At 36.5% G+C, this 22137-nt stretch overlaps 1 protein-coding gene and 1 non-coding gene across 6 annotated transcripts in view; one reads left to right on the top strand and one right to left on the bottom strand.

Annotated features, from left to right (window-relative positions):
* Slc16a1 (solute carrier family 16 member 1) overlaps positions 1 to 22137 on the top strand; it is a 55885-nt gene that overhangs the window by 29380 nt on the left and 4368 nt on the right. For 4 of the 5 annotated variants that reach the window (XM_077791529.1, XM_026394199.2, XM_026394197.2 and 1 more), the window contains 3 exons: positions 14169 to 14429; positions 19556 to 19699; positions 21082 to 21948. In XM_077791529.1, the coding sequence (XP_077647655.1) occupies positions 14213 to 14429; positions 19556 to 19699; positions 21082 to 21948 (1228 nt within the window). In that variant the 5' untranslated portion in view covers positions 14169 to 14212. Of the gene's footprint in view, positions 1 to 5285; positions 5365 to 14168; positions 14430 to 19555; positions 19700 to 21081; positions 21949 to 22137 lie in introns of all 5 variants that reach the window. The other variant, XM_026394198.2, reaches the window with a different exon arrangement.
* LOC113186683 (small nucleolar RNA U13) lies at positions 18260 to 18359 on the bottom strand. The gene has a single exon (XR_003301322.2). It is a non-coding gene; the product is annotated as a small nucleolar RNA U13 (small nucleolar RNA).

Raw genomic sequence — 22137 nt, 5'->3', positions numbered from 1 at the left:
CTGGTGGAAGTATTACCAAATCTAAGTCATAGGCTTTAACCAGATTCCAGATTTTAAGTTCCCTTGAGAACAGGGGTTAGCGACTCTTTTGATCTTCTTTTTAAGTTAACCTAGGCATTTCAAACTCAGTGTGTCACTTAAAAGCCCATCATCTTTGTTCTCAATTTCCCTTTATTCCCCAAAGCTAGTTTTCTGGTAACCAGAATTAAAACCTTTGAATCTTATTATTATTTCCCCCAGTGGGCCCTCTGCACTATTGTATGCAGGCAGGTGCCAGTCATTTCCTCTCTAGCTTAGCTCTTGCTTCCATCCCTCTCCCCTTTATTCATATCACCACTACATAGTTTGGGCTATTGCTATGACCTTTTAGCTTCTATCATTGTCATCCTCCTTCTCTACTATGTCTTACTTGCTGCCAGTTCCTGTTCATGCCATTTCTCTAATTTCTCATGGCTTTCAGTGCCTACCCAAGTAGTATTTGCTTGGATAGTCTTCTTTAGTATATTTCTATAGGTATCATTCGTGTTCTACAGAACACATATTACTATTTATTTCTGATACTAGAGATTGAACCCAAGGGCCCTTAACTATTTAGCCACATTCCCAGCCCTTTTTTAATTTTTTATGCTGAGACAGGGTCTCACTAGGTCGCTTCCAGCATTGCTAAGTTGTTGAGGCTGGCTTTGAACCTACGTTACTGCTGCCTCAGCCTCCTTAGTTGAGATTACAGGCATGGTCACCACACCCAGTATTCTTTAATTTGCCCAGACACTCTGGTATATTCCTTTGTACTTTCTTCCCTGTGATTTTTTTTCTTTGTTTGGAGGGTCGTGGGAAATTTTACAGTGGATCCATATGGTAGAAAAATTGAGTATGGGTAACATGTTTGAGCTTTAGTGCCAGCCACAGCAGTCATCTTATGGAAATGGTGTTTAGAGTACATGAAATGATGGGATAAATTCACATGTACCACATCAGTGAAAATGGTGGCAAGGCCTGAGCCACTGACCATTTATGCTGTAACAGGATTCAGCTCTTTTGTTTGTCCACACTACCCTGTTGCTAATCACAACTCATAATATTGTTGAATTTGATTTTGATTTCTTCTTTTGTGTAAAGAAGAAATTTCTCAAAATGTACTGGTATTATGAATTGCTTATTTGATCATGGGTTGAAAATATGTTCCCTGTGATTTTGCTCTTCCTGTGTAAATCCTCAAGTACTTTTTAAATTTATTTTATTTTATTTTTTTGTGGTGCATGTGGATTGAACCCAGGGGCTTGTGCATGCAAAGCAAGCACTCTACCAACTGAGCTATATCCCCAGCCCCCCCCCCCCAGTCCTTTTTATTTTGAGATAGGGTTCTGCTAAGTCCCTGAAGCTAGCCTCAAATTTGGGATCCTCCTGTTTCAGCCTCCTATCACATGTGGCTCAAAGTACTTTTCTGTTTAGTTTCTTCCCTCCATTCCCTGCCCCTTGCCCTCATCTTGTTGTTGGGGATTGAACCGAGGGCCTTGTGTAGCCCACATCTTCTGAAGATTATTGAATGAATAAAAGCCTAATGAGCTGGACACTGGTGCACACCTGTAATCCCAGCAGCTCAGGAGGCTGAGGCAAGTTCATACAATTATAGCTGTCTTGAAATTGTTTAAGCTTCTCCCTACTTCAGAAATACTGTGGAGCTGGGCACAGTATAAATAAAATAAATATATAAATAAATAAAAATAATAAGGGCTTGAGAGTGTGGCTCAGTGGTGGAGAGTCACTGGAATGTATTGGATTCAATCCTAGTGCTGAAGAAACAACAACAAACCAACCAACCATCAACTAAACACTGGTTATAACCATTACTGCTAGGTCTTAGTTGTTATTTTATTTTTTGGTACTGAGGATTGAACTCAGGGACACTTGACCACTGAGATAGGTTCCCCAGCCCTGTTTTGCATTTTATTTAGAGACAGGATCTCACTGAGTTGCTTAGTGCCTTGCTAAATTGCTGAGTCTGGCTTTGTACTCAATCCTCCTGCCTTCGCCTCCTGAGCCACTGGGATTACAGGCGTGCACCACCGCGCCCAGCTTACTTGTTATTTGTTTACAAATGCCTTATTACATCCAATTAAATATTTTTACAGTTCTACCTTACATTTTATTTTATGCATTTAGAACATTATTCTGACAAGAATTCCGTGGGCTTTTGAAAACCACCAAAGGAATCTGGCACTAAAGATGCTAAGGACCTCTGCTCCTAACTCCTTTACTTTTTGTCCCCACGTGAGAGTGAAATTAACCAAATACAACATAGTGTATACATCATAATGTTGCAGGGTTGTAGAATGATGATGTTATAGGTTAGGTAAATTCTTGGGCCATTGACTTACTCTCCTTTATTATAAATACTGGCTTCACAAATTAGGAAACAAAATGCTTATGTATATGCTAAGGTAGAGCAAAATGATGTGTTTTTTGGGGGGAGGTCGGGGGAGTACTGAGCCACATCCCCAGCCTTTTTATTTTTTATTTTGAGTCAGTGTCTCACTAAGTTGCTGAGACTGGCTTTGAATATGTCAATCCTCAGCCTCCCCAGTCAGTGAGATTAACAGACATGCACCACTGTGCTGGACTAGACTAAAATAATTTTCCTTCACAAATTCAGGCAGAATAATTTTGCTTTGAATTCAGGAAGTTTGTGTTTTCAAAGGAGTTTTATTTTAAGGGCTATGTTAAATGGAACAGTGGATGCCTTCATTTATTTGACATTTTCTTACCTTTGTTTTGAGTACCTTGAAATCAGCAAATGTACTTGAAACTTTGTCTTCAACAACAGCTTAGTGTGTATGACTGTATGCATTTACTTTGCTCATTTGGAAGAACCCCTGAAAAAGTTGATAAACCTCAGATTTGAAATACCTGCCTCTGCAGATTACAATTGTACATCCTTACTTCAACCTATGTAACTATATAACAGTATTATTAATTACCCACAGAAATCTGTTGGATGGAATAGAGGAAAGGAGAGTGGTTTACCAATTACTATAGTTTCCAGGAAAATAAAATGCTTATTTGGAAATTGTATATTTCTAATTAAATTACTGATATTATCTTAATGACAATGTAGCCTGGCCTTATATTGTTAGCAATTAAAAGGGCTTTTTTAAGTTTAGTATATTTTGAGTTAATAACACTAATTTCCTTTTGATTATATCTGTAATGACTATATAAATAGACTTTTTTTTTGCTCTAAAAATGCTATGCAAATAAAAATTTTTAAATGATGAATGTTTTAATTGCCCAATAGTACTCGGTTTTAATACTCTGGTGGTTTGTCTGGCACTAATGAAACAAACAACAAGAAAAAACAACTTAGTTCTGTGTGGTCAAAGGTACTATCATAGTGAAATCTGTACTCGTTCAAAAGGTGATTACTGAATGTACAAGAAATTAGTAGAAAGGTATGGAGGCTTTATTTTTTTCTTTTCTGATAATTGGGGATTGAACCCAAGGGCTTTCGTCCACTGAGCTACATCCTCAGCCCATTTTTTAATTTTATTTTGAGACGGGGTCTCACTCAGTTGACCAGGATGGCTTAAACATGTGGTCCTTTTGCCTCAGCCTCTTGAGCAGCTGGGCCTACATATGTGTGCGCCAGTGTACCTTGCTGAAAAAAATATCTTGGAATATGGTTTGAAAGCTTTTAGAATGAGAATAAAGCTTTTAAATGAACTGTTATTACTCTATTTCTAGTCCTTAAAGATAGATTTTATTTTAAATTAAGTATAATGTTAATTCTATAATTCAGCTCAGTTTGTTTTTTTTTTTTTAAGAGAGAGTGAGGGAGGGGGGGAGAGAGAATTTTTTTTAATATTTATTTTTTTTTAGTTTTCGGCAGACACAACATCTTTGTTGGTATGTGGTGCTGAGGATCGAACCCGGGCCTCACGCATGCCAGGCGAGTGCGTTACTGCTTGAGCCACATCCCCAGCCCTCAGCTCAGTTTTTTGCAAGAAAACGCCTTCTGTTTATCTTTCAGTGAATTTTAATCCACTTATGCTCCTTATTAGCCTTCAGAATTCTTTAAGTGAAGTAGATTCTAGCAGAAATACTAGAATCTACTAAATAAAATATTTTTTTAAAATGTTCATTTACATTCAGAGTAATAAATGATGTAACCCTGACAATATGCTGCTTTTTAATTTTAATCTAGCCATAATATTTATTTTTCAGATTCTGGAACAAGGTAGCTCATATATTAGTAAATTGAATTGGCCCACTTAGATCTTGATAGGTATTTATTCCAGAATATAATCTGGAATTCTGCCAAGCAAAATCCAGCATTGATGGACACAACATATGTCCGTCCACCCTTTCTTCGGTATTATTTCATTTTTATGGTTTATAAAACATGAAATGGGTCCATTTGGGGGAAGAAGTAAACACATGAAAGGGACATAAGACTCAGGTCATAAACAATAGTTACTTTCTAGTCTGTGAAAAGGCAAAAATGAATCACTAAAGAAGGTAAGTTTTTGTTGGGTATGGTTAAGTGGCAGAGCAGCCCAGCGTGACAAGAGAAAAGGAGTGGGAGGGAACCTGCACAGGAACAGAAACTTCCCTGCCTCTCTGTAGAGGGCACTATATCCAGAGAGCATAGGACGACTAAAGAGGTTTTTTTCTTGTTTCAGTTTTTTCTATTTCTCAAAAACCGGTAAAAACAAATTTCCTTGAAGCTTACCATTTGGTCATATGTATGTGTTGAATTTTTAAAACTAGAAAAATAGCCTCTGTCCTTCATGATCTAAAAAGCACACAACAGTTCAATTAGGGGAATATTGCTTACAAAGGAAGAAATAGACATACAACTTGTCATGTAGAGTTTTTAAAGTACCCAAGAAACATTGATAAGGCGTCATACAGGAAACTAACTCCATGTGGTGAGATGTATTCAGAAAAGCAATTAGTTATACCTTAGTGTTAGGTAAAATTAGGTAAACTATTAATTCATGAAAAGTCTTTTTACTTTTGCAAATTACTGAGTATTTCTTGTATCACATTAATTTGTGAATTTGGAACAAAATTACACTTTTTGCCTTTATTTGACTTGGTCTTTAGGACAAAGGTGTCCTAAAGTAGTGGTGTCCCTTAATGGTCATTGTGTGCCTTTCTCCCAAGGGAGGCATAAGGTTGTCTATTTACAGCTAAAATTGCCCAAAAAATGATTCATTATGAACCATACATCAGTATTTTTAAAGTCCATTACTTATCTTCCTCTTCTTCTGCCTCTTTTACAGTGATGCTTATCAGAATATCTTTTTCCCCCTTTCCTTCTTTCCATTGGTTTTATGAGACAAAAAGCCTCAGTCTTTACTAGTAAGTATGAGAAGCACTAATGACACAGCAGTGTCAAAGAGAAGGAAACTTGAAAATGTACTTTTTAATTGTGACTGATATAATGAAGAATTGGTTCTACTAACTTTTCTTAAAACTTTGAAATATCTTTTAGAAGTTATTTTCTAATCTCTGGACATCCTTATCTACTATTTTATGCCTATGTGCACTAATCCATTAACTCCAATCCTAAAGAGAAATGAGCTAACTTGATTCTGTAGCTTTTGTTTTAGTAATTGTGCTTATATTTTCTACAATATATTAATAGATATACAGTATATTAATACAATATATTAATAGATATACAGGCTTCTCTGTGTGCCTTTTGAGAAGTAGCCTAGATTCCTGAAATGGTAAAATGCTCTGGAAGTCAGGTGTTTGCAGTGTAAAGTAAAAATGAATTCACTACTTTTGACCAGATGTCCAGCTTTTACTCAAGAATCTTAGTGCTTAGCTCTAAATAACCTATGGTTCTATTATTGCATGGTTTCGCCAGTTTTTTGTTCATCTGATATTAAATACTCAGCAAACTTAATGTAGAAAAGATGTAGGTGTTTCCTCTTTTTTTTTTTTTTTTTTTTTTGTGGGGGTAGAGGGTCCTGGGGATAGAACCCAGGGCCTTGTGCTTGGTAGGCACACACTTGACCACTGAGCCATATTTCCATCTCTACCCTTAGATTTCTTAACATTGGTGTATTTTTTAATTGAAAATAGGCTGTTTCATTACACAGTGGTGAAGAGTACAAATTAATGTAATTTTAAGAGTAAGTTGGTAGTATATACCTTAGAATTTTTATAGGAATTCTAAAAATTTATCCAAAATCTCTAATTTACCACAGTAGTGTTTTATGGGATGTTTATAGAAGGAGGAAAATAAAAGAGATACCTAAGCATGCAACAGTGTTACAGTATTGTTTTTTCTCTAATGCTGGGGCTTCCACACACTGGGCAAGTGCCCTACCACTGAGCTACGTCTTCAGTCTTTTTTAATTATGTATTTATTTTTGAGATATGGTTTCTGAGGTCATGTGTGGTGGCACACAGCTATAGTCCCAGCACCTCAGAAGGCTGAGGTGAGGATTGCATGTTTGGTCCCAGCCTCAGGAACTTAGCTGAACTCTGTATCAGAGTTGAAAATGAAAAGGGCTGAGGATGAATCTCAGTGGAAGAACACTCTTGGGTTCAGTCTCCAGTACCAAAAAACCAAACAGAAGTTTATGATATTAAGTAGAAAAAGTAGGCTCTGAAGCAGAATATAATATGAGCCCCTATTTGATGTTTATGCTTCTCCATGACTATCCTAAAAGGAAGTCAAGAGAATTGACATAAAAATGTTAATAACAGGTAAGTTTTTCTATTCACACGTGTATATCTTCCAATTTTTCTATAATGAATATCTGTGACTGTGTGTGTGTGTGTGTGTGTGTGTGTGTGTGTGTGTGTGTGTTATGGGGAATTGAACTCAGTGGCACTCTAATTTTATCTCCCTTTCAGCCTCCAGCAATGTAACATTTTATGTATGCTTACCCCAGAATAGTTATATAGTTTCTTCCTTCCTTCCTTCCTTTCTTTCTTTCATCACTGAGCCACATCCCCAGTTCTTTTACATATTTTATTTAGAGTCAGAGTCTCATTGAGTTGATAAGGGCCTCACTTTTTGCTGAGGCTGGCTTTGAACTGAAGATCCTCCTGCCTCAGCCTCCTAAGCTGCTGGGATTGCAGGCATGCATCACCACACCCAGCTCAGGCCCCATTCTTTATTGCATTAAAAAAAACTAACCCTTGATCTGTGGAGTTGTAAGGCTCATAAAGAAACTTAGTATGTACTTAAATAGTAGAAAGGCACAGTAAAATGGCCAAGGAATCCAGGCTGCCACTTTAGGAGGTTGTTATTGAGATTAGAGAATTAATATGCTATTGTAAAACTTACTTTCGCCTTGGATGATGTACTTTAAGTGCTAGTAGCTTATATTGTTTTTGAAGTAGCAATGTGTTTTTGAAGTAGCACTGGTAGCAGTGTGAAATTGTATTTCATGCCATGTCCCCTTAAATTTACTTGTTCTTAGAATAGGGGCCATACTCCTGGTAATAAAAAATGTCTTTTAAAAAAAGTCATTAAAAAAATAAAACATTACAGTATTTTGTTCTCATTTATTTCTAATTGTCAATTGAAGTAAAAATAGTTACTAGTTTCATGAACCCTTTTAATAATATTAAAAAAAATTTAAGTTGTAGATGGACACAAAATCTTTCTTTATTTTTATATGGTGCTGAGGATCAAACCTAGTGCCTCACAATTGCCAGGCATGCACTCTACCACTGACCGGTAGCCCCAGCCCCTTAACTATAAACCTTTTAACAGCTGTTTCACAATTTTTCATGCAGGCTTGAGCTTCGAGTTGAATTGTTACAGGGACAAATATTTTTTATTGGAATTTGTATTCAAAGTTTACTAATCAGACTATAAGTAGAAGTTTCTCTGCCTTATTTTGAAAATTGTTCTCAATCCAAAATGCCATTGTTCTTATATATTTAGCAAGTCTACAAATGGATCACTTATGAAAGAAATTATATTAATGTAGGGAGGGTAAATAAAATATTAAAACTAATTCAACAGAGGAATCAACTCACAATTGAGAATTTCTATGTTACTGAGGCTATTTTCCCTTCCACCCTCATTGTATAAAATCATGCACTACCTTTAAATTTTCCTGTTCACTCACCTGTAAGTATGGTCAACTTCGTTGGTTCTCTGTATTACTTTACTCTTCTTCATTTCTAAAACAACTGCCAGAAAATTATAGTTGACATAATAATAGCATCATGAGACTACTATTGAGTATTAAAGTTAAGGTAAATTAATTAGAATTGTACATCAACATAGACCCAATAGAATGGAAATATAAGTGAAAATTGAATCTTATTTGGGCATATTATATTTTCTTAATGAAATTTAGAAAGTTGAGAATAGAAAGGCACCATTTTTTATTTATCATTCATTGAAGTAGGTTGCGTAGCTTTGTTCATGAAACAGCACAAGGAACTCTTAACTGCTGGTAAAGTAAAATATTGATTATCAGAAAGCTCTGTGAAAAAAACTTATGTTAAATCACTTCATCAAACAAGCCAGGAATACGTATTTTGCATGTCATTTGGCGATGGCACTAAATTCCATTTCCTGGGATTTATTCTTGAGGCTGGGTCTTTATATCTGCAGGCCTCCATGATATGTGCAACTTTGTTTCTGCCCTTTTAAAGAATTTCAGTCTTGAGCCTTTGCTCAACTAAGAAAATCCAACTGAACTCATATTTAGCAAAGATTCGTCACAAAAAATCATCCACAAGATAAAGTGTCATACTTGAACAATTTATACATAAAACTACACTTAAGAGAGATGCCAGAAAGGTTGGTAATGAAGGGGTATGAACTGCCGTATGCTGGAGAAACCCTATTCTCAACCTCCAGCACCACCTTCTGTCTTATTTTAGGTAGTGAAAGGGCTAAGCAATCTGATAAACACTCTACTCCATCACATGATACGTTCAGTCAAAAGACAGCAGGCCTTTTCCAGATCACAGTATAAATTAGGACAGTTACGAATGTTAGGTTTTATCTGTTTTATGGTACTCTTACTTCTAACAAGCATTTATTATAAGCTTTCCTGTTGGGGAAAACTTTGAACAAATTCCTGATTTGGGGTAGAGACTGCTGTTCAAGCTGGGCATAGTGACACACACCCTAATCCCAGCTACTTGGGTGGCCAAGGCAGGAGGATTGCAAGTTCAAAGCCAGCCTCACAATTTAGTGAGGCCCTATTTCTAAATAAAATACAAAAAAGGACTGGGGATGTGGTTATGTGCCCCTGAGTTCAATCCCCACTACCAAAACAAAAAAACACTACAGGGCTGGACAGTGGAGTGAATATGACATATCTTTCTTATATACATGTATAAATATACCACAGTGTATCTTACCATTGTGTACATCCATAAGACTAGGGTCCTAATTAGAATAAGATATATTCTGTGCTTGTATAGAATGGTTCAACTATCATTTCACGTATAACTAAAAAGAACCAATTTTTTAAAAAAGGTAAACAACAACAGAAACTATAGGGCTGGAGATATAGCTATGTTGTAGTGTTTGCCCTCATGCTTGAGGCCTTCAATTCCCAGCATTACAGGGGTCCAGATTATAGAGCCATGTGTGCTGTTTGCGTATAATTGGAGGCTGAGGCAAGTCCTGCCTGGGCAACTTAGACCCTTTCTCAAAATAAAATTTAAAAAGGACTGGGGTTATAGCTCTATGGTAAGGGCTCTTGCCCAAATGTGTGAAGCCCTGGGTTCAATCCCTAGTACCACAAAAACAAACAAAAGGCTATATTGTTTGCCAAACTTTAGTGTGGTTATCAAAGAACATTCACAATTATCTGAAAAAGCTATTTACTCCCCTTTTCAACTATATATCTGCTTAAGGTTGCTTTGGTTTGTTTGTTCAGGGGGCAGGTGTTGGGTATGAGAGTGAAGAATTTCTGTTGTTGGTGTGTGGCTGTTTTTTTGTGTGTGGTGCTGAATATGGAATCCAAAGCCTCAAGTATGCTAGACAACTCAGCCCTGAAAGTGAATTTTTACTTAGAACAATAAACCCAGGAAAATAAGATAGCTTTATGAATTTCATGACACATCTTTAATATCTTGCTCCCTGGATCTGCCCTGCCTTCCCTTTCTAATGCTTTAATGATGTATGATGACATACAGAAAGCTGTAGCTATTTAATGTGTACAACTTGAGCTGTTCAGAGATAAGTCTACACTTTTGTAACCATCATCACTGTCTATGCCTTGTGCTTATCACCTCCAAGTTTCCTCCCAATTTGTTTTTTTCCTTTTGTGTTAAAAAAAAACTTAATATAGATATACACTCTTAGCAAATTAAGTATTTGGTATAATGTTGCCTGATCGTAGGCTGTGTGTTGTACAGTGTGTGCCCTTTGACTGTTACCTTCCTATTTCCCCCTCCATCCAGCTCCCGGCAATTACCATTTCACTCTCTGCTTCTTTGATTAATTTAGATTCACATATAAGTAAGATCATGCAGTATTTGTCTTTCTTGGTCTGGTTTATTTTACTTAGCAAGTGCCCTTTGGATTTATCCATGTTGTCACAAATGGCAGGGTTTCCTTTCTTAAGGCTCAATAATATTCCACTGTATGTATATGCCACGTTTTCTTTATCCATTTCTCCATTGATGGACATTTAGGTTGCTTTCATTCTTGCCTTTTACTGACTAATGCTGCAAAGAACATGGAAGTGCAGATCTTTGAGATCCAGATTTCAGTTCTTTGGTGTATATATACCTGGAAGGTATGGTTTTCTGACAATTTTTCTTTTTTTTTTCAGGAATCTCCATGTTTTCCATAGTGGCCACATGTCTTTTTTACTGTTTTTTGTTTTTACTTTTTTCCTGTTTTTGTTACCAGGAATTGAACCCAGTGGCACTTAACTATTGAGTCACATCTCCAGCCCTTTTAATTTTTTCTTTTGAAACAGGTTCTCACTAAGTTGCCTAGGGCCTGAGGCTTGGGATCTTTCTGCCTCCTGAATTGCTGAAATTACAGGCATGCACCACTGTACCTGGCTGAGATCTGCTGTCTTAAAAAATATTTTTTTTTCTAGTTTATTAGTACAAAGGTCGGATCATATAAAAAACTGAGATTATTAACTAAAATATTGATTTTTTTAAGAGAGATAAAAATGGGTTAAAAGCAAGAATTTATTTACACATATTCTGGAAGATAGACTTGAAATGCTTCTTAAAGCATTCTAGTTAGCAATTTATTGATTTCTCTTGGAATGAGGAGAGTGTATTTTACTTGTAATATAGGTAGGTTTTCCCCGAATGACTGATAGTTGGAGGTTTGCAGAGACAGGTTTATACTTTTTAAATGTTCTTCATATGCAGTTTGATCAAAACAATGCATTGCTTGAGTGTTAGGCTTAGTGGTTATATTTTTACTGTGATGGGTGCTTTTTGTTTGATTTGAGGGAATAAACTTGGGGACCTGTGCATGCTAAGCACACATTTACCATTGAGCTATACACCCCAGCCTACTTATTTATTTTTTCCTTCCTTTTTCACTGTAATCAGTTTAATAGTGGAAAATAAGGCAAAAGAAGGTGAGATTTACTAGCTCTTGAGTCTTGGAGATTAATTTGGGGCAGGTGATTCTGTAAGCTATGAAGCTGGATTAGGGCCAGTTGTAAAGAGCAGAAGGTTAGCTTCTTTAGCAGTAATAGCTTCAGTAAATCAGCCTTCTGGATTTGAATGTTTCCATGTGTAGCTGAAACTTAAAACTAGTTTAAACTTAGTAATAAATTCTTTTAAGATTATTGATTTTTAGATACTTCCTGCCTCTTTTTCGATCACAAACTGCCATTGTCATGTTAGGAAATGACAATGGCTCTGTTTTATGTGTTGATGGGAAAAGTATGGGTAATATAAATATAATATAAGTAATATAAACATAATGATTACTGTTTTTAAGGGCTTTTGTAGCTCTTCTAGAGTGGACCCAAAACTTGGCGGGTGTGGCGCATAACTTTGGCTTTTCATATTGGTTTACAAAGCATAATTCTAAAGACACATGAGAAAAGGAGAGACTTCAGAAACTCCGAAAGGGGGTTCTTGCTACCGTTATCATTGCTAAGAAAAATTAGGGTTATTATTTCATATCATCCTGTCTGAGGCAATTTGAGCTTTTCTCATCACCCTATCATTTTTTTCTTAATCCCCCCCATCACTTATAGGCAACAGTAGCTAAGCTGATAGGGAGGCCACTGTGTACATTGTAAGGATTAAAGTCTTAAATTAAAGTCCCTTTTAGCCTCTGAACATCTATATTTAAAAAATGTATGTGCTCCCTTTTCTTAATAGAGCTCCACATACTGGGCCAGGAGTCCTGCTTGTATCTTATGTACAATAAGAATTTTTAAGTTAACAGGAGCAGCCTTTTGTTAGATGGTAGTAGAACTATATTGAATCAGTTTGGGGGTTTTATAAATGTTCTTTTTTATTTTTTTCCAAAATTATTTTGTGTACCCTTTATTTCTTACACTTTGTATTTATTTTTGAATCATCTTAAAGCTTTATCCTGAAGTGCTAAATCTAATTTTGACATTATAGAATGAGGTATTATTAACATGATGAGGCGAGTCTTAGTGACTAAAAATTAGAACTGCTTAATTGGGACAAATCATAGCTGGCAGCTAAGCCCAAAGTTTAATCACGTCCAGCACGTATTAGCTGTTCCAGTCAGGACTTGATGTGTTAAATAGCTCTACTGTCTGTGTGTGGGTGTTATTCTATGTAAATATTCTGAGATGAATTAATCTTTTTAGTAGTTCTTTGAAAAATTTCAAGTGTTCTCTTTTTTTCATATTTATATGTATAAGAAAAAACTCATAAAATTGATGCCTGGAGGAATTCTGTTTAATATAATCTTAGAATCTAGGCTGCCTCTGTTAGTGGAATTGAGATGTTAAATAACATTTTTTATGTTCAGTAGAAATTTTAGGAAACCTTGTAAATACTAGCTAAGTGAAATGCTTTTTTTTTTAATTTTTATTTTTTTTAGTTGTAGATGGACACAATACCATTATTTTATTTATTTATTTTTATATGGTGATGAGGATTGAACCCAGTGCCTCACACATGCAAAGTAAGCACTCCACCACTGAGCTACATACAACCCCAGCCCTAGAATAAGCATCTTTAATCTTTAAACTAGGTGATATTTTTAAGGGAATTCTTTCCCAGATCATTAGATTTAGATGGAATCTTAGCTGAAAATCATTTTTTCTAAAAATGGATGCCTGAGGTCTTCTGCTTTTCTACCTTGCCTTATCTGAATGTCCTTCCCCGAATATAAAATAAAAATATAATTTTATATTTTATATCTCTTACTCATCCCATATCTTACTGTGTTTCACTGCCCCATGCAATAAAAATCTCTAGGGCCCTAAAGGAAGGAAAAATTATAGAAGGCATTGTTTTAGAGAGTCCTATGACAGAAATCCAAAGAGATTAGGTCAGAAATATTGAAGGGAGCATGAACTTATTTTGCATGGGCAAAAAATTCCTGCCTTCCCTGTTCTAAGTTTAAATTAGTTCTAGAAAGATGAGATGGTTATCACAGTGATGTGTAATTCAACACATTTATTTTAATTAAAATGAAATGTGATTTTTGGGGGGGGGGTACTAGTGATTGAATTCAGGGACACTCAACCACTGAGCCACATACCCAGCCCAATTTTGTATTTTATCAAGAGACGGGGTCTCACTGAATTGCTTGGCACCACCCCGTGGCTGAGGCTGGCTTTGAACTTTCGATCTTACTGCCTTCACTTCCTGAGCTGCTGGGATTACAGGCGTGCGCCATTGCACCCAGCAAACATGATTTTGTTTGACAGAAATCTGTTCTACTTGGTTCAAGTTTGTCGTCGTTGTTAGTACTGGGATTGAACCAGGTGCGCTTTACCACTGAGCCACATCCTTAGTCTTCTGAGATAAGGTCTCACTAAGTTGCTGAGGCTTGCCTCAAATTTATAGTATTCCTGTTTCGCCTCCTGAGTTACGCGGATTACAGGTGTGTGCTACCACACACAGGGCTCTATTCCAGGTACCAGGAGTGAAACACATTATTGCTGCACAGAAGGGTTTTTGTTTTGTTTTGTTTTGTTTTAGGATACTTTATTATTGACATACTATTTTAATTTTATATTCTTCAGATATTTGGATTTGAGCTACATTTTGGAATTCATCTATACCTAAAATGCCACCAGCAATTGGAGGACCAGTTGGATATACCCCCCCAGATGGAGGCTGGGGGTGGGCAGTGGTAATTGGAGCTTTCATTTCTATCGGCTTCTCTTATGCATTTCCCAAATCCATTACAGTCTTCTTTAAAGAAATTGAAAGTATATTCAATGCCACCACTAGTGAAGTATCGTGGATATCTTCCATCATGTTGGCCGTCATGTATGCAGGAGGTAAGTTATGCATAAAAACTTGTTTTTTGACTATTGAAATGTAAACATATTTTTTAAAGGTGATATTGGAAGAATTAAACTAAAATAACCTGGTTAGAATAATTCAAAGTCTCAGGTAAAATCTCTTTTAATTGTGTTAAAAAATCAAAAAACTAATAGAACTTTCCCTTTTTTCTTGTGATTTGCATCCCAAAAGCATTTCATTTGTACTTTAAACTTGAGTTTTTATCATTTCTTTCCTTTCTGTTTTCTTTGGCATGTTATGAAAGCTATGTAGAGAGTAAATTGCTTACTTAATATTATTTAAAATACTGTTTGCTTGACTATGAGACATCGAATCACAGTTAAACGTGTAAAAAAGTTAAACCTACCATAATAAAATATGTAGTTGCTTAGTTAGCAAGAATTCTAGAGCCAAGTGCTTTTGTTTATTGGGATTGACAGTGTGTCGTTTCTTTGTTTAGACAAAATTCTGTTATATCTTGTCATTGTTAGCAATTTATTGCCTCCAATTAAACTCACATGTAAATCTTTAATAGCCATTATAAAGATTCTAGGAGCTGGGAATGTGTCTCAGTGGTAGAGTGCTTGCCTAGCATGTGAAAAGATTCTACACTTAACCTGCAAATAATTTAGCCTTTGGCTGCTAAACTGGTAGCAAATTGGACTAGTACTTACTGGGCTCCATGAGTATACTCAGCACTGAGCTATTTGTTATAATAAAGAACACTGGTCCTGATCTCTTCCTCTGAGAAATTTATAATTCTTTGGAGATAATAATATAAGCTTATGAAGCAGGAATATGTAGTAGAAATCATAATTAAATTACGCATTATTAAATTTTCACAGAAGAAATAGATAAAATGGTTGCCTTGGAGGAAGATAACCTGGGTGTCTAGGAACAAGAGTGGGAATACCTATTTTTTTCACCATGCAGCTTTTTCTGCTTTTTACAATTTTAAGATAGGCCTGTTAGGTCTTTCGCATACATTTTAAAAGAAATTAAGGGCTAAATTGTAGTACTTTTTTTTTTTTTTTTAAGTTCAGAAACTTTGGACTTTGGACATTTGTAGTTTCTGAGCACCTATAATTTACAGGCTTTGAACTCCAATCTGCCAGAGTTTCTAACCAGATTTTGAGTATGATGACTTGAAGAAATTGGCATAAGTATTATCCAGAGGCATTCCAGGTATTCATTGTATCTTTAAGCTGATTACAAATCAGAGGTTCACATGTTGCAATTCTAAACTACCAAAGAGCTTGGGAGCCACTTGTATTTTGCATCAAAAGTAAGTGATGTCACTTGTGCTAATTGCATGTGACACTTTCCTTTAGGGGAAACAGTTCCTTCTTTGTCCTCACCCAGTTAGTGAGATAACTAGCACATTTCTCTGAGTTTGTCTTATAGGCCTGTAAACTACCGCTTTCTATTTTTAATTATAGCTAATTAGGGCCATCATTCCTTAAATAACTCTGAAGGACAAATTGCCTATCATGAGCTGTGTGGCAGAAGTTTTATTAAATGGTTTGTTGTTGTTTCTCTAAGTGATATGTCCCCTAAGAATTTTCATCTCACAGCTGTCATAATCCTTTTTTTTTTTTTAGTTGTTGATGGACCTTTTTTAATTTATTTATGTGTGTTGCTGAGAATTGAACCCAGTGCCTCTCACATGAGAGGCAAGTGCTCTACCACTGAGCTACAACCCCAGCCCTGTCATAATCCTTTATCTTGTGCACTAAGACTACACTCTAAATGGTAGTATGATTTCAGCTGTGAGTGATAGTCTTGTTTTTAGTGCTTTGGGTAAGAGATAGGTACCGATAGTTATTAAGAATGTAAGTATATTATTAGGAGATTATCTTAGTTGCTTCCTTTTTGTTTTTCCTTTTTTTAATATGAAAGCTTCAATTTACATATTTTCAGTACCACAATAAATTTCTTTTTGTGGGGGAATTGAACTCAGGAACACTCGACCACTGAGCCACATTTTCAGCTGTATTTTTAAATTTTATTTAGAGACAGGGTCTCACTGAGTTGCTTAGCACCTCGATTTTGCTGAGGCTGGTTTTGAACTTAATCCTCCTGTCTCAACCTCCCAAGCTGCTGGAATTACAGGCACCACCTCACCTGTCTCACAATGAATATCTTAATACTCTGGTTTGGAATTTTGAATGCAAAATTTACAGTATTAACTTATACTTCATAGACTCAACAGTATAGCAATATTAATCTTTGTAATTCTGACTATACAAAGATCTCATTACTGGGCTGGGGATATGGCTCAAGCGGTAGCGCACTCGCCTGGAATGCGTGCGGCCCGGGTTCGATCCTCAGCACCACATACCAACAAAGATGTTGTGTCTGCCGAGAACTAAAATAAATAAATAAATATTAAAAAAAAAAAAAACAAAGATCTCATTACTGATTTATATGGAACCATTTTGCAAATATTCTTTCAGTGTTCAGTTTTTCAGTCTCACGAAGTCTATAACTTCAGATTATTTTCAAATTACCTGGGACCTAATATTTTCATTAAGTGACTGTTAGTCTTTTCAGGTATCTGTTAAGAGTCTGTTCCTCATAGATGGTTACCTCTAGCTGCATGTTCCCATGACAGAAGGGAAGACAAGCACCCTCAGGCCTCTTTTACAAGGACACTGATTCCATTCATAAGGCTCTGCCCTCATGACCTAATTATTTCTTAAAGGCCCTATCTCTTAATACTGCTCCTTTAGGGGTTAGGTTTCCTTAGGTTTGAGGGGACACCAACATTCAGACTATAGCAGTGACTTAGAAGGTATCATTGGAAACTGTTTTGTGCACGCTCTGGGTGGAGCCTTTTGGGCAGCTAGTCCTTGACTCAGCCACTTACTTAGACTTGGTCCTCTGAGACACAAGGATAATCAAAAGTTTTGATTCCCTCTCATATTATTAAGCATACATATGTCTGTATCAGATGATTAGAGAGTGCGTGCAAACAAGTGCACAAAAGCATAAGTATGTGCACTAATGTTATCATTATTACTACCAATATTTGTTGAAGAAGACCTATTAAACACTTCACATGTGAATTCGTTTTTATTCTTTTCAACAACCCTAAAAGGTAAATTCATAATAACCTCAAGTTGTGAGGCCCGGGGTTCAATCTCCAGTACTGCAAATAATTAATAATAAAAAATAATAATAACTACCACCACTACCTCTGGGGAGCAAAGAGAAGAAAGTGATGGAGCCATAATTTGAATTAGGATTCCCTTGGATCAGAGCCTGTCCTTTTAATATCAGTATACCATGTGGCAACTCTGAATAATACTAGCATATATTATCAGTGTATTCTGAATATGTAGAGTCAGTTTATGATTTTTAAAATAAACATATTGTCTTCTAGGGGAGCTAAGTATAGAAAGAAACACAGTAAGGTCAGAATGTGCTGTGCTAATAGAAATGTGGTTTGTGTCTTCTGCAGTATAACTTTTTTCCAAAACTACAGAGTACTATAGTAGGATAGTGGGGATAGGTTAGATGTGAAACTCGGCTCTCACTAGCTTTGTGACTTTGCAAGTTCTAGAATCGGTTCTTTTCTTGTATCTTCTTCCCTACTGAGGCATTGCATTAAGCCTTTTCCATTTGCAGTCATCTACCTTAACCAGATAGACTGATGTGTCCTGTAAACCTAGTTATCATTTCCATAATCCATATGCATGACATATGACACAAGTAGTTTTATAAATATGAATAAATGAAATTCAATGTATGTTACTCCATTTTGTAAAAAAAAAAATCTGCTAATGTTGTTAGTTTTTTCCCCCCTTTTTTTGTTTTCCCTCTACATCAGACAAGTACTGTGCCAACATCATGACTGATGAAAGAGGCACATCTCACACATGGTGTGAAAATCCAATCATCATGATAATGAATCTCAAAAGGATAAAAATATATTTATTTAGTAAAACTAAAGGCTGAGGCAAAGAAGATTTTGAGTTCAAAGCCAGCCTCAGCAACTTTAGCGAGTCCCTAAGCAACCTATCTCAAAATAAAATGCAAAAAAGGGTCAGGGATATGGCTCAGTGGTTGAGTGCCTCTGAGTTCGATCCCCAGTACCACCAAAAAAAGGAAAAAGTGGGGGGGCAAATTGTACTTGCTTGCTCGTAGCAAGTGAGAGGCCATGTTTTCTGTATTTGAAAATTTATACATAAAATTCTTTTTCTGATTATTTGTCATGTGGTTCTTTCCCATTCAAGTAAAACTAATCATCTTCGTACGTTTAGCTGAGAATTTAATCTGGTTACCCAAATAACCTTTCATTTCATACCCCACCTTTTTTTGGTACTGAGGAGTGAATCCAGGGGTGGGTGCTTTCTCACTGAGCTGCTTAGGGCCTCCATAAGTTGCTGAGGTTGGCTTTGAAGTCGCCATTCTCCTGCCTTAGCCTTCTGAGCTGCAGTATTATAGGTGCATAACACCACACCTGGCCCTTTTTTGTTTTTGAGTCTCGTTACAACTACTTTTATAAAATTGATTATTATCTAACTTGATCTTCTGCAAGCTTTTTTTCACAGTATTGAAACATAGTAATTGAAAAATAAAAGATGTATTCAGTTCAATACCTGAGACATCTAGATGTAACTGAGAATTTTTTTTTTTTAATGACCTACTTGGAAAACTTAAACTTAAAAAAAATTATTATGTATTATTGACTGTTTTTTTTTCTTTGTGACACAAGCCACATTGGTTGTAATGTATAAATAATGCACTAAAATTAGAAACCTACTCAGATGTGTTCTTACATCTCATCATATCAAAATGCCTGTCCAAAAATTGAAACTAGAGCAAACTTACTATACATAGGTTGATCATCCTGCATGCATCAAGTTCCCTGTGAACATTCATTAACAAGGTATTCCCAATGCCTTAAAAGAAAAAAATTAATGATGGACTGGGATCTTTTGTATTTTAGTATATCTTGAAATGTCTTTATTTTCTAGCACACATATATATGACTCGCAGATAATAATAGATTCTTATCATTGCCATTTTAGAGGACTTGTTCTTTGTTATTATTCATGCCTTGTGTAGATATGAGGGAATATGGTTCCTATATATTAAATTTTTTGTTCTCTCCCAGGTCCCATCAGCAGTATCCTGGTGAATAAATACGGCAGTCGTCCAGTCATGATTATTGGTGGCTGCTTGTCTGGCTGTGGCTTGATTGCAGCTTCTTTCTGTAACACTGTATCGGAACTTTACTTGTGTATTGGTGTCATTGGAGGTGAAGTATTATTCATTTTTGAGTGTTAATTTTTTGCTGGTCGTTTAGTACTCATTTGCGTTCAATTTTCAGATCTCTTGAATGACAATTTCTCCCCACCCCCGTCCCCACTTTTTAAAAAAATTTTGAAGCAGTATCTCACTAAATTGCTTAGGGCCCCATTAAGTTGCTGAAACTGGCCTTGAACTTCATGAGCCTCCTGCCTTAAGCCTTCCAGAATGCTGGGATCACAGGCATTTGTCACCATGCCTGCTTATTAAGGGTTTTTAAGGGAAACTGCAGTATGTCTTTTATTTTCTCTGTTTCTTTTGCTGGGTATCTTGTGCATGCTGGGCAAACATTTTACCACTGAGCTACATTCCCTTCCTTCTATGTTTGCTATTTAAATACATATATGCTAAATTGTCCTCCAGAAAAGGGTGAATTAGAGTCCTGCCACAGTATGAGAGAGGATGTACTTGCCAACAATGGGGTATCCTTTTTGTTTGTTTGTTTCATCATTTCTAATTCAATAGGTAATGCGTACCTTCAGATTGTAATTTGTCTCTGCATATTAGGAAAGTAAGGGGTAATCTAGAAAATGTTTTTTCATTTTGTGTCTAGGTGTTTTGAGTATAATTTTTAAACATGTTTTTTGACAACTGTTATAAATTCATTTTCTTTTTTTTTTTTTTAAATATTTATTTGTTAGTTTTTCGATGGACACAACATCTTTGTTTTTATGTGGTGCTGAAGATCGAACCCAGCACCCCGCGCATGCCAGGCAAGCGAGCTACCGCTTGAGCCACATCCCCAGCCCTAAATTCATTTTCTTACTGATATAAGAATAATGGGACTGGGAATATAGCTCAGTAGTTGAGTGCTTGCCTGAAGTACTGGGTATTGAGCCCAGGGAGAGTCTATCATTGAGCTACATTCCTAGCCATTTTTATTTTTTGTACTGGATATTGAACTCGGGGCACTCAACCACTGAGCCACATCCCCATCCCTAATTTGTATTTTATTTAGAGGCAGGATCTCCCTGAGTTGCTTAGCACCTTGCTTTTGCTGAGGCTGACTTTGAAATCACAATTCTCCTGCCTCAGCCTCCCAGCCACTGGGATTACAGGTGTGCACCACCATGCCCAGCTTATTTTTTATTTTGAAATAGTATTACTCGTTGTTCGGGCTGTTGCACAGCCAATAAGTAGTGTTGCTGAGATTTGAATTCTGTAGTTCACTTTTGAATTCACACTTTAAACCACTATAGAGTGTAGCCAATAATGAGACTCTTTTGTCCCTTTCTATTACTTATACCTCCTATTTTAGTTTCTTTGTCTGGTTAAGTAATATTGGAGATATTTCTGATATTTATAAAAGTTAATTTTGCCCCTTTCCCTTAGGTCTTGGGCTTGCTTTCAACTTGAATCCTGCTTTGACCATGATTGGCAAGTATTTCTACAAAAAGAGACCATTGGCAAATGGACTGGCTATGGCTGGCAGCCCTGTGTTCCTCTCTACTTTGGCCCCCCTCAATCAGGCTTTCTTTGGTATCTTTGGCTGGAGAGGAAGCTTCCTAATTCTTGGGGGCCTCCTATTAAATTGCTGTGTAGCTGGATCCTTGATGCGACCCATAGGGCCAAAGCCAACAAAGAAAGAAAATGTTAGGTCCAAAGAATCCCTTCAAGAAGCTGGAAAATCTGATGCAAAGAATGTAGGTGATGCAAATACAGATCTCATTGGAGGAAACCGCAAAAAGGAAAAACGTTCACCTATTCAAAAAATTAACCAGTTCCTGGACTTGTCCCTGTTCACACACAGAGGCTTTTTGCTGTATCTCTCTGGAAATGTGATCATGTTTTTTGGACTCTTTACACCTTTGGTTTTTCTTAGTAATTATGGCAAGAGTAAGCATTATTCTAATGAGAAGTCAGCCTTCCTTCTTTCCATTCTGGCTTTTGTTGACATGGTAGCCAGACCTTCCATGGGACTGGTAGCCAACACAAAGTGGATAAGACCGCGAGTCCAGTATTTCTTTGCTGCTTCTGTTATTGCAAATGGAGCATGTCATTTGTTAGCACCTTTATCTGCCAACACCTACATTGGGTTCTGTGTCTATGCGGGATTCTTTGGATTTGCCTTTGGGTGGCTCAGCTCTGTATTGTTTGAAACATTGATGGACCTCGTTGGACCACAGAGGTTCTCCAGCGCTGTGGGATTGGTGACCATTGTGGAATGCTGTCCTGTCCTCCTGGGGCCACCACTGTTAGGTATAGTATGTTTTCCTACCTCTATGATTCTGCTATCCAAAAACAACAACAACGTGTGAGGCACTGGGTTCAATCCTCAGCACCACATAAAAGTAAATAAAATAAAGATATCATGTCCATTTACAACTGAAAAAGAAATTCAAAATATAGGTGTACAGGATTGGGACAGTGATAGCAAACATTAGTGAG

This window comes from Urocitellus parryii, chromosome 11 (assembly GCF_045843805.1).
Source record: "Urocitellus parryii isolate mUroPar1 chromosome 11, mUroPar1.hap1, whole genome shotgun sequence".
NCBI classification, from domain to species: Eukaryota; Metazoa; Chordata; class Mammalia; order Rodentia; family Sciuridae; genus Urocitellus; species Urocitellus parryii.
The sequence above is the reverse complement of the archived record's forward strand: the minus strand, read 5'-3'. Positions and strand labels throughout refer to the sequence as shown.